The following is a 13,215-nucleotide window of genomic DNA, read 5'->3' on the forward strand; positions in this document are numbered from 1 at the left end:
GTTTTTCCAAATACACTTAGCAAGTCATTTTACACCCCACCACCGTTAACCTCTTAAAAATTCTAAAATGTATTCAACTTGGCTAACCAAATAAGTGCAAATTATTCAATCAATTAATAATAATAAAATATTTCAATATTGAAGACTCCCACCTATACTTTTCTAGCTCTTTTTTCATGTTCCTAACCATCCTGGGTTCATTTCTACTGCTCTCTGCTCTTTAATACTTACCAGAAGATTTACCATGTTATATCATGATCAGCAAACTACAGCCCACTGTCTGGTTTTGTACTGTCCACTGGCTAAAACGGTTGTTATATTCTTAAAGGTTATAAAAATAAGGAAGAATAGGCTATAGAGACTGCATGTGGCCTGTGAAGCTCAAAATATTTATTACGTTGCTCTTTACAGAAAAAGTATACTATCACTATGTATGTTAACTCTTTACAATGTACAATATACTCTGAACTACTTTGAAATTACACCTATACCATCCCTTTCAACTTGAAACAGATGCCCTTCTGATAAGACATTATTAACATATACAGAGACTGTCCTATTCAACCATATTTGCATGCTCTTTCTCACTCTCCATGCAATTATATATATTGGCAAAAACTTTCGTAAGTGATATTTAAGGAAAAGGAAGAGGTCAAATATCCTACTAAATCCACCTAGCTTTCCAAAAACCCTCAAAATGTTCCTGTGTCTCTCACTCCCTCCCCTCACCCCACATGACACACCTGATAAATGCTAAGGTGTAATAATAATGCCAACATCCTACGTGCAAGAAGTGCTTATCACAGCCCCTTCCAAGGTCGTGACAAAGAGCATGTCTCCTGGACCCCTGGATCCCGCCTATCAACCCCACCTTAGAAAGAGACCCAGCCTTATACTTTACTGAAACCAAGACCACTCGACACAAGCACTGCAAACTTCTCTCACGTCCCCGTCGATGTTCTGCACAGTCATCCTCGCTTTCTTCTATTCCCTGCCATCTCACGAGAGGAACTCTCTCTCTTCCTTGCCACAGTCAGCTTCTCAGATTTGTGCTTTTAATTCCGCCCTTCCAAATTTTCAAAGGCTTTGCTCCATCGACTGTTCCCCCTCTTGGAACCTCCATCTTACCCTCTCCTACTAGTCTTTCCTTTCCGCCTTCACTTCCCCTAGACTCTAAAAACCCTTCCCTTGACCTAGCAGCCCTTCAAACTCCGAAATAGTCTCCCCGCCCCCACCCACTCGCTGACAAGATTCTTAGCCAACTTCCTTCTTCTAAGTTCCTATAACTCTTTTAGAAGACCGACCCCAACGTACCTTTTCGTTCTCCATATCAATGACCTCTTTCGATGTTTATGCTTTTCAACCTCTGTGCAGCTTTTGACCAGACTCTCGAATTTCTTCCTCTGTTATCTTCCTTCACACCAATTCTCCCAGGTCTATTTTTCTGGCAACTTTTTTTTTTTTTTAATGCTTATCTGGCTTTTCCTTTTCCTCTCTTTAAACTAAAAGGTTTTCCCAGGTGCCTTTACTTTGCCCCATGTTCTCTCCTGGCAGTCTTTCTCAATGTTAAAGTTTCGATTCACTTGTACATGGATAATTCCCACATCTGTAAATACTCATTCCTGAACTTTCTCTTTCTCTCACATTCTCCACTCTCTGCTTCTGTCTCACCACCAACCCCAGGCCCCTCGATGTGCTCTCGTCAACTCTCACCTCCGTCCTCTCTTCTCCATTCCCACTGTGCCATTCTTACTATGGCAGTTACTGCGCGGATTCTAGTGTTCAATGATTTTTCCTGCTTCTTTGCTCAGTCCATCTGCAGTCCGTTTTCGGACACTGCTGTCAAGGTCATCTCTCTGAAGCCCACTTCCAATCGTGTCACTCTATTTAAAAATCATTCAGTGCCAACCTTGTGAATGCCACAGAATTGTTCACTTTAAAGTGGTTAACTTTGTCATGCGCATTTCGCATCATTAAAAAAAAGCTTTTTTTTCCCTTAAAGAAAAGAATCAGTCAGTGTCTTCCTATAGAATGAAGTTCAAATGCCTTAAACCTAGTCTTGAATTAGACTCCATGGCTGGTCCCAGTCAACCTTTGAACTTACTTCCTACTTCCTCTTTTTGTACACTTTTATGCCCTTCCTTTCGGCCTTCCTTCACTGTCATATTTTCTTCCTTCCATGACTTTGTTGTCCTATCAGCCTCTAATACTTGTTCTCTGCTTCGCACATCCACATATTAGCCTTTTTGTCACAATTTGAATCCCACTTTTTTTCTAAAAGTCTTCCCTGATCTCATTTCCCACTTCTCACAGCATGTAGTATAGGCTGTCAGTACGTAACCCCACATTCACCAGTGTGCCAGGCGTGGGTGCACCAGGCTTCCTGTTTGGGGTGGCAAAACAGCCTGGCATCCGAGACCATGTCCATTCTGGATGTAGGGTGTATCTGCTGCCATAAGTAGCCATCTGATACCATCTAACTATGAACCACCATCTATTACTCCTCAAGTATTTTCAACAACCCAAATGTGGAGACTCATCACATCGGCAGTCAACTTCCACAACAGCAGTCAACTTACAGTGCGAAAGAAATCACAACTTATATTAGGAGACATTTATCTATGTTCCGATTTATATCAGTAGTCAGCCTGACCAAGGACTAGGCTCAAGATTGATTTTGCTGAAACAGCGATAACATTCAAGTTCTCTTAAGCTACAGAAAATGAGGCATGTAGGTAAAGAAGAATCTTTCCAGTATTTAAATAAGAAAATTCCCCCAATTTAGGCAATGAAGTTCCAGTGAAAGTAAATGGATATTAACATGGGACAATATGCTAATTTGGCCCTACAACTACTGCTATTAAAGATTCGCGACTAATTTTAAAAATCCACGCTTTTGTTTTATTTAAGGCACAGAGGAACAATGTCTGCCCCTCGAGAGCTAAATAAATGGATGCCCTGATTAAGATAACATTTTGTCGGTGATACAGAGGTAATCATTAGGGTCAAAAAGCCTGGAAAATATTTAAAACAGAACTAAGTGGGCTAAGGATTCTTTTCAGCGATTTTCCAGAGCTTGGCCCTTGTCATTATTGCTGCTAGGCTTGCTTGTTAAACTGATCTTTAGGATGCACCAAAACCACTTCAAACCCTAGGCTCTGGGCCTGCCCATGCTGGCGGGAGGGCACCCGGTCGGAAGCCTGGGGACGCCTGCCGAGGGCTCTCCTTGCCCGGTTCTGCTCACCTATGCAGATGGTCAGCCTGCCCGAGAACTGACGTCTCCGTAACAGGTGCACCCTGTCGCGGAGCTGCTCCAGGAAACAGTTGAGGAATTGGAAGCGGCTAAGATAAAGGGTCTTTGCGACCACTTCCACTTGCAAGCAATTCTGTGCCTTCAGGTTTCGGATCCTCCGCGGCGAGTAGGCCCGGGCGCCCCCGGGCAGGTTCCCGCCGCCTACCGGCAAAGGCAGCTCCGGCTTTTCCACTTTCTCCTGCGGCTCCTCCTCCATCTCCGGTTCCCCGGCGCCGGTGGCCCGCCGCCGCCGCCGCCTGGACTGCATGACGCGGGAAGAGTGCAACGGCTCTGAAGCCCCTTCTTTGAGCTTACTTCTCGTTGGCCCGACCATTTTCTCATAGTCCCTGTTCGGATGGAGCTGGCTCTCTCTCCGGCGCGGGCCCAGCGGAGTAGGGCGAGGTCCGCAGGGGCTCGCAGCCTCAACGACTCGTCCCCGCCGCCGTTGCGGGCCCCCTGGTCGTCAAGGCGACCGCGAAACCTGGAGGAGGGGCGTGAGGCGCGAGCTCCACGTGCACGGCTCCTGCGCGCATGCCAGCCTCCCGCGCGCATCCATCATCCCGCGCGCGTCCATCTTCCCGCGCGCATCCATCGTCCCGCGCGCAGCCCGTGCGCGCATCCAGCATCCCGCGCGCAGCCCGTGCGCGCATCCTACCACGTGCGCAGCCCCTGCACGCACCCATCCTCCCGCGCGCACCCATCCTCCCGCGCGCACCCATCCTCCCGCGCGCATCCATCCTCCCGCGCGCACCCTTCCACGGGCTCCGCCCCGCGCGCGGTTTGGAGTCACGGACCCGCTGGCAGCCAAGTCTGAAGAACTCTCTGAGATTTCATTCCTTTCTTCGAGTTCAGGCTTGGCTTTGTTCCTTTTACAAAAGGTTGCCTGTCTTTTGTAAGGCGGAGATCTTCGTTGAAAGAACTAACCAACAAGGAGAGCGGGAGAAGAATGTGAGTGCCTGTGGTGCGCATGGGACTTCAGAGACCTGTCCCCTCGCTTCCTACGAGCACGCTGCACTGGGCAGCAGTGTCCGTCCGTCTGTCCTCTACGTTGAGGGAATGGCCCGGGGCCACAGGCAACACGTGGCAGAGCTGGAGTGAGCCCTGTGAGTCCACCCAGAACCTCAGGTTGACGATACGCGTTCGGCGATGCCGCGTTGTCCCCTGCGAGGACAGTTTACTAATCCATTCTTGAAGTAAAACTGTGTGTCCCGCCGGGGTTGCTCAGAATTCCTCAGCCCTAGAAGCGTTGTGTTCAGAGCGCTCACCTTCCTAAACGAGGCACCACCCAGGACCGAAGAGGGAGCTCTCAGCACCGCAGTCACTACACACTCGATGCCACGGCGGCTGGCAAAGATGGACGGGGTCGTTGACGTTTTCCGTGTCCGCTGTCACAAAACATCCCCCTAGAGCCGACACCACTTCACCTGCCATCTTTTATGATGGTTGGGATTGACTTTCCTAATGCCCTACTCCTCAGTCTGATCTATGGCTCATCTTGGCCAGGTTAATTTCCTGATACAACAGCTCTCAAAGATGTTCATGAGTCTCCTTAGCCCACAAATAAAATGTAAACTCCTTGGCTTGCTCATCAGTACTTTCAATTATCTGCCCCAATCTGTCTTCTCATTCCGAGTGAGGTCTGCAGTATGCGATGCCATCAACCATCCTTTACTCTTACCTAAAAGCCATTCTGTAGCTTTTTCATCCATTTCTCCCTGCCCATCTAAGTTCTGTCAGCTCCCAAGGCCGGGCTCATTTCTCCAGTCCACATGAATTCCCCCTGCTCTGAAGGTCAAAAGCAATTACTGACAGAACTATTCATCTTGTCACTTATTTAAATTCAATAAGTGCTGTTATTAATTTGCTGTGTTGTAAGGTTTTTTTTAGGGAGCATTTCTACATTTCTATCGTGTTTGGTGCTTAACGTGTTTTCTCATTTATATAATATGGTAACCGTACGAGTAAGGAAACCGAGAATCCAGGATGCAGTAATTTGCCCAAATTTTAACGGTTAATAAATTATTGCCCAATACTGAGTTTAAACTACAAGATATGTATGAGTGATTGATAAAAATATGTTATTGAATCTGTAAACTCAAAATAAAATACCTTATTTTTTTATATTATTTTAATATCGTTTTTGGAATAATAAGTGGAGTGCTATGATTATATTTCCCTTTTTATTAGAATTATATGAATTCTCAAAATGAATTGGGTGGATTGGCACCTTCCTGTCTATATTAATTAGAGCATCTATTTTAGGAGCCTTTTTTTCTCCCCTTTAATCTTTCAATTTCCTTCGTTATTTTTGGTCTATTTACATTGTCTACTTCTGCGACCAATTTGGAAAATTGAAATTTTCCCACAGACATTTCAAGTCAGCTGAATTATACACCCTCCTTCACTTGAAATAATTATGGCCGTCTGTGCTTTTTTTAAAAATTAATGTTTGCCCAGTGAACCTGTTTGTCCTTCAACTCTGTGATTTTCATAGATTTGTTTATTTTAAACTATATCTTGTCGAGGTCCTTGTGTAATTAGATTATTCACTGACGTGATTTTATAAATTTTACGTTTTTGTTTTTCATGGGTTGTAGATATTTTTGTGGGATGGAGAGAGTGGCTGCTATTGGAATGTTGGCCAGATGAAATTTTTAGTGACATTTTGTATAACTCTGAACTGAACTTTCTGACTTGGGTTTCCCTCAAATCTGTTTTTATTTCCTATGTTTCTCTTTTTGGTCAATTTGTTTGTTCGTTTCCTGGAGTTTCCAATTGCCTTTTGGATCACTCTGTGTGCTAACAGAATAAAGCATATTCTTACCCTTGGTCTACACCTTGAAAGTACAAATCTGGTCTTTTTTACCATTTAAAAATAACTTTCATAAGAATGTTTATTGTACTATTAGTTATGTCAGTTAAAATTAGAAATAATATATATTCTCATAGTATCACCCTCCTTAATGCTTTGTGACTTAGTCGATTATTTCTCTTACAGAGAGATTTTGAATGCTGTCATCTATATCTAAAACTCACCTGTTTTCCTTTTTGTCTTTTAGTAAAGCAATTGGTAATTTCTGCAAAAAATGTAATGAAACTATATAACCAGCAGATGGCAATAATGACTTGTAAATCAGAATTTAAAATTTTAGGTAGTTTTTAAATTCACTTTTCAAAAGAAAAATCACTGTTGTAATAAGTCAATTACTAAAAATGAAATTTAGGGAAATTCCAAGTGTAACTCTGCATAAAAGTAATTACATTGCATGTTTCATATATCAAAATGATTAAAATATTTATTATGGCTGATGTTTGGTTTTTCATTTACTACTGTTATGACTTTGTTTAGCTGATTCAGATTACATTTTATCAAATTTAAATGTTTTAACTTTGTGCAAATACATAGATATAAATTTAAATGGATTGCTCTGTTACATCTGCATTTAGTTTGAGTATATATACCAGGAAAGATAGAAGTAGTTCAATGAACATCATTTTGAATATTTCAAATTTCCCACCTATCATGTGATAACTTAAAATACTCATTTCACTTTAATCGATACTCTTCTACATGAAAATGAGTTTTTATTTGTGCCGTTTCACAATTTCTTATACATTAAAGTACTTCTTTCTCTGGTAAGGTGCAAGGAAGGGGTGTAACTGACATCAAAGTGTTTATCTCTGGTCTATCATCACGAATTAGTCCCAAAGAGGGTAACGAAATTCTTAGGATCTCATAATTATGTCGGCTATTACCGAACCACATATCCAAGATTCCTTAAGACCAATTCGATTTCGTAATTTTATTCATTTCAGTTAAGAAGTTTTAAAAAGGTAAACCAAGTGGGATTCGTTTCTTAGATTTTTGCAAGACTTTCTATAAATTCGCAAAGATCAAAAAAAGTCTTGTCAAATCACGTATCTCTACAAACTCCAACATATTGAGGTTATTTTTATTTACCATTCAAGTGGCTAATACAAGAATGGCTATATTCATTCCTAATAAGCAGAAGTCTTAGAATATATTAAAGAAGGAATTATTAAATATATATAGGCAGATTAAGTACAAAACATAGTAAAAACAGCGATGATACATAAGGCACCTGTGTGCTATGGTTTATATCGCAGCCCCGACCTGGCTTCCACTGTACCCCTTGGCACCCATCATCTGGGTCCTCCCTGGCTCCACCTGCTGTGCAGTCTCTAAGTAGAGCGGGCTTCATTGTTCCTATTTTCAAATCACTTCTATCCTCTAGAAGGAAGAAGGAGAAAATCTTCCTAAATAAGTCATAAGTGTTGACATTAAGGCCACCGACTCCTGCTTGGGCAGCTGAGTCTTGCTTCCACAAGGATATTGACCCCTCCCCAAAAGATAATTGTGGAACTTTAAAATTCCATTCTTGTCTACAAATCTGTTGAAACTCATCTTGAGACACTTAACCAGTGACAATGCATAATCCTTTAGGAGAAAAATTGTTGAGTTATGCAGTTATTAGTAATGTTTCTCAATTAACCCAGGCCATGTACCTGGATTCAGAAAAAGACACAATAGACTTTTTTTTTTTAATTCTAAGAATTTAGAAATATTTGTTTAAGGAGTTAATGCACATCTTAGTTATGACTAGAGACAGGATTTGAATCCTGATTTTCTCACTTAGCGTAAGTCACTCTCAGGCTGTTTTCTCATACTTCAGGTGGGAATAATAAGAGTTCCTACTTCATAGAGTTGTAGCAAAGATTAAGTAACACACTATATTTAAAGTGTACATATATAGTAAATGTTTTATGAAAGGTAGCAATTAGTACCACATCAAGGCTCGGGATAGAGGAAGGTTATTTATATTATCTTTTTCTATCGCAGGAAGTCTAAAGAACCAGCTACAATTCTTCTGAGGTAGGGCAATGGAAGGGATAAAAAAATAAACTAATGTAAATTGAGACCGTAGGGCCACACGATGCTATCAATTAGGCAGTATTATCTTCTTTATTTTTATTTTATTTTATTTTATTTTATTCAAGTATACAGTACATTGGTTAGACATTTACATAGTTTATATAACGATCCCCCTGATTGCTCCTTCTCTTCTTTTTACAGCGTGAAAAAAATGAAGTGGGGAGAAGATTGTAGACGGCTCACTTTTAACTCACAAGGACAAAGATTTGCCCTCAAATCTTTTGGGAGTCCTCAAAGTTGACAAGTTGGGCTCTAAAGAATAGAAATAAAATATTTTCTAGATAGCTTTTTTCTTTTGCTGTAAAATAACAGCTTTAGTGAGATATAATTCACATATCATAACATACATTCTTCTGCATGTAGGATTCAGTGACTTTAATATATTCATGAGGTTGTGCGACCGTCACCACTGTCTACTTCTTCTAAAAGATGTGTCGTGGTCTCTCGTTGCTTTTTAAATTTTATTTCCCAAATGACATATGATGTTAAGCATCTTTTCATGTTTATCTGCCATCTGTTTAGCTGTTTAGATAGAGCTTTTGCTCCTTTGTCAGAGATCGGTTGACTGTATTCATGTGGTTTTATTTTCTGGGCTCTCCGTTGATCTACTTATCTCTTCTTTCATCAATATACTGCCTTTTTTCCTGTAGCTTTATAGTAAGTTTGGAAGTTTGTTCTTCAGTATTGTGTTGGCTATTCTCAGTCTTTTGCCTTTCCATAGAAACTTTAGAATCAGTTTGTTAATAGCCACAAAACTTGCTGGGCTTTTGGTGCGGTTGCGTTGAATTTCTAGGGCAAGTAGAGAAGAACTGACATCTTGACAATGTTGAGTCTACCTATCCGCAAAAATTGAACCTCTCTCCATTTAGTTAGATCTTCTTTGATTTCTTTCATCAGAGTTTTTCAATTTTCATCTTATAGATTCTCGTGCATATTTTATTATATTTATACCTAAGTATTTCTTTCCCCTTTTTTTTGGTGCTGATGTAAATAAATGGTGTTATATTTTTAATTTCAGATTCCAATTGTTCATTGCTTATATATAGAAAAGCAACTGACTTATTTATGTTAACTTTGTATCCTACACTTAGTTATAGTTGCTTATGAGTTCTGAGTTTTTTTGTTGGAAGCATATAATGTTCTGGGTTTTGTTTTTTTTTTAATCGGTAAGAATGAGAAGGGGGGAAAAAGCACTTTAAAACTAAGCAATCTGAACAAATGAACCCAGTTGTATTGCCATGAATAACTGCACCACATAGAAGAACGAAAAACGAGCCAACCCAAGTCACTGCAAAATGCATCCTTTAACAACGTACCCTTGGTGGAGAAGAGGGTAGGACAACTGCGGACAGGTCTTGAACTCTTTGTAAAAGGTGTGTTTTTGTAGTTGTATGAGTGAAGCAATGTGAAATTAGTTGAAGTGTATGGTAGAAATGAGTAAATTTGTTGATGCTCTTGGGAACCAGGATTCTCAATGCGGAAGAAGGTGGATACAGATGTGGAATGGGGCAAAGCGAGGAAAAAAAGGACTCTATGGGGGGGGAGTGTGTTAGAATTGGAGATATCAGCATAAACTTATGATTTCTAACACAGTTTATACACACGCACATATATTTGAATGTGTGTGTTTATATACATATGTGTATTCCTGTCGGCTGAAATGACCTAGGTGCAAACATACCCCAATGAGCACATCTGGCACCCAGATCTTGGTTTCTAATACAGTTTTCCAACTAAAAGGAATCTGAGCTCCTTGTAGAAATGGCTGGCTCCAGGACTGGGAGCAGGAAAGATACAAGATGAGCCTGGAATGACGTGTTATGCCCAAAATCGAAGAAATGCTGGAAAATAAAAAAGACAGAGAAGCCAGCTTAAGGAGCTCTCCCATTAACCGAATCTGGGACGACTTGTGCATTAAGATAACTAAGGATAGAAATTATACACTACTGAAACAGGAATTCTTTTGCCATAAAAGACGAAGAAAGGCTGAGGGACTGCATCAGATTAAAAGAGACTAAAGAAACATTACAACTAAATGCAATATGTACTCTGAACTGGATCTATACTGAAGGAAAAATTATGCTGCAGAGGACATCATTGAGTCATTTGACAAAAGTGGAGTACAGAGATTAGATCACAATATTGTGCTATTGTTCAATTTCCTGAAGTTGCTAACTCTGCTGTGGCTATTTCATAGAATTTTCTTGATTTTAGGAAACATACTGGGATAATAGGGCATGATATATGAAACTGTCAAATGGCTCAGAAAAACAATTTGTATAATGTGTGCGTGTGTTTTTGCATGCTCTACTCAGTGTGAATGAAAATAACTCAAATGGGACAAAACGCTAACAATTGGTGAATCTGGATAAAGGGTATACAGGGTTTCTTTATAATATTTTTACAACTTTTCCGTAAGCTTAGATTCACTCCAAATAAAAGATTTTTTAAAGGTTGGTGTTTGGTATGCACAAAAAATTAAGGATGACGGAGCAGGCTCCTGAAAGCAGAAGGTCTGATAACGTCACATACTCTGAAGAACTGTCACGTGGAAGAAGGATTAAGACTTCGACTTTGGCTGATCTTATTTTGTGGCAGCCCGCTCTGTGTGATATCGGTACCGCACATTCAAGAGCTCATGACTAGAGTGAGAAGCAGGAGATCGTTAAGCTTTATGGAGTCTTCAGTATCACTCAGTACAGGGAGGTGCAAAGTCCTACCATCCCAAGGGTTCATCGGGGAGAGTGAGTGAGGGAAGGGAAAATGGGAACTAGTGGGGCCTAGAGACGTGTCTTCTCCACGGGCTCTCAAATGCAATTAAAGACAAAGCTAAGTCTATGAGCATTCCACCCTGAACAAGCCCGATCTCGTCTGATCTCGCAAGCTAAGCAGGGTCGGGCCTGGTTAGTACTTGGATGGGAGACCACCTAGGAAGACCAGGTAGGTGTTAAAAAGTTAAAAAAAAAAAAAAAGCCAAGCCCTGTGCAGTAATCCATGGGCTGTGTCTGGTCCAGGAGTGGCCATTTGTGGCCCCTGATCTCACCTAATTCCCCCCATCATTTTTTTTCAGGTGAGGAAACAGGTAGCAAAAGTCACGAAGCAAAGTGTGTCAGATAATGAAAGGTGTAAATGTGTGTATATATATATATATCAAAAACACACCATTTTTAATGAAAGAAGTTAATATCCACACATTCGTACTTCTGTACAATTTTGGGTAATATATAATTTTAAGCTGTTTACAAATAACATGTAATGCTTCAAATATTACATAATGTTGATAATACATTTCTAGCAGAAATAAATATATTGCACTTAAAAAGAACTTCGTTAGATGTTACTTCATAATATTAGGCTTCTAACTTCTTCTCCCATAAAGCATTTCCCACGCCCTTCCCCCAGCCCCCAGCACACCGCACTTCATAACAACGACTGTTCCCACGCAATTCATTAAGCAGATGAACACAGCAAACAATAGAACCGTGATAGAGTCTACTAAAAAGGCTAATTCGATTTTTTCCTTTAGGGAATTCAAAGACCTTCTTTCAGGTTTCTGAAACTAAGGAAAACACAACCACTAAATACAGTATATTAATGTACCAGAAGTAAAACACGATAAATTGTAGTTTTTGTTCAGATGTATTATTTCGCCAAAATGTTTTTACTTCCTTATTATCAGGGGAGAGGATCGGAATTATTTAAGGGATGGACAGAGACAAAAGGGCCAGAAAATACTTACGGATTAAATCATCTGTCAAACGTATATAAATGAACCTGTGCATATTTAAGCATGCTAAAGAAAGATAAATATTGGAATATTTGATACCTGGCATGGAATGAATAGTAGTGAAGAAAGGATGTTTAGTTTCATAAAGTTTTAACCTCCTCTTTGCTTGTTTACATAAAATCCTTGCACTCTGAAATAATATGCATATAAAATCCATCCTCCACCCATCTCTAAAGGGGCCAGCTGAAAATCTTTTCCGTCTAGCGCTTTATTTCTGTCTACACAGTCTAGATTTAGGGTATAATATTGCTTTACTTGTAATAATTATCAAGTCCATGCATGTTTAATAATGAAAAGTTTTCCTTATGTAGTTAATGGAAGATTGTGTAATAAGACTGTTTTTCTTACAATCTATGATCCTGTTCATTACGTAATTGAATCTTTGAATTTTAGTACCTGAGTCATCGCTAAGCTTGACTATGTATTTAATGGGGTGGTAAAGTCACTTTATCCACTTTATTTGAGGCTTATTTTTCTCAATATAATTCAGCTTAAACATAAGCAGAGCATCCTGAAAAGCTAATGTGAAATTCAGCATTGGAATAACTATCCTAACACCTCGCCAAAAAATTCGTAGGCAACATGGGATGAGGATACTTTATAAGAATACTTATTTGGGGGGCTTTTAGAGGGTTTCCTTTTTCTTTTTTGTGGGGGGATGGATGTCATGGCTGGAGAATTGCAATGATAGAGATGTGGTTAACGGTGGGGGAGGGGAGAACTTGGAATACCCCTGAAATCAGTATGACTCCTACGTCATAGCCCTTACAACAGGGGTTTTGCTAGATGATGATGAATCATCCGGGAGCTTCTCAATTCCTCCTTTGTCCACCTACTGGGAAGGTGGTAGACCTTCCAGACAACATACCACTGTTATAAATTCAAAGGACCAGCAATGAAAGCTGGATGTGTTTATCTTTATACTGCTAAGGGGCAGGTGGAGAAGGATGGAGGAGTTACTAAGTGAAAGAAATAATTGAACTGACTCAGAATTATCAATAAATATTTTAAAAACAAATCATATATTAATTATGTGATTAATATTAGTTAATTGTGTGAGTTAATTTCTTTGGGTTAGATAAAGAGCTGCTGACAGGGCCTCTTTTTAGCAGCCGTGCTTTTTGATAGTGTAATATACCTGGAGGAGAAACCCCGAATTTATTCTAAATGTACTATACCTCA

The 13,215-nt window shown here is 40.1% G+C and overlaps 1 protein-coding gene and 1 pseudogene across 1 annotated transcript in view; one reads left to right on the top strand and one right to left on the bottom strand.

Moving 5' to 3' along the window:
- LOC105293689 (probable C-mannosyltransferase DPY19L2) overlaps positions 1 to 3,626 on the bottom strand; it is an 80,203-nt gene extending 76,577 nt beyond the window's left edge. Inside the window, exon 1 of the mRNA XM_011362514.1 lies at positions 3,245 to 3,626. Coding sequence (XP_011360816.1) covers positions 3,245 to 3,626 — 382 coding nt within the window. The remainder of the gene's footprint in view (positions 1 to 3,244) is intronic.
- Positions 3,627 to 11,079: 7,453 nt separating this feature from the next.
- On the top strand, positions 11,080 to 11,199 carry LOC111741289 (annotated as a pseudogene).
- The last annotated feature ends 2,016 nt before the right edge of the window (positions 11,200 to 13,215 follow it).

Source organism: Pteropus vampyrus, unplaced genomic scaffold (genome assembly GCF_000151845.1).
Source record: "Pteropus vampyrus isolate Shadow unplaced genomic scaffold, Pvam_2.0 Scaffold75, whole genome shotgun sequence".
NCBI lineage: Eukaryota > Metazoa > Chordata > Mammalia > Chiroptera > Pteropodidae > Pteropus > Pteropus vampyrus.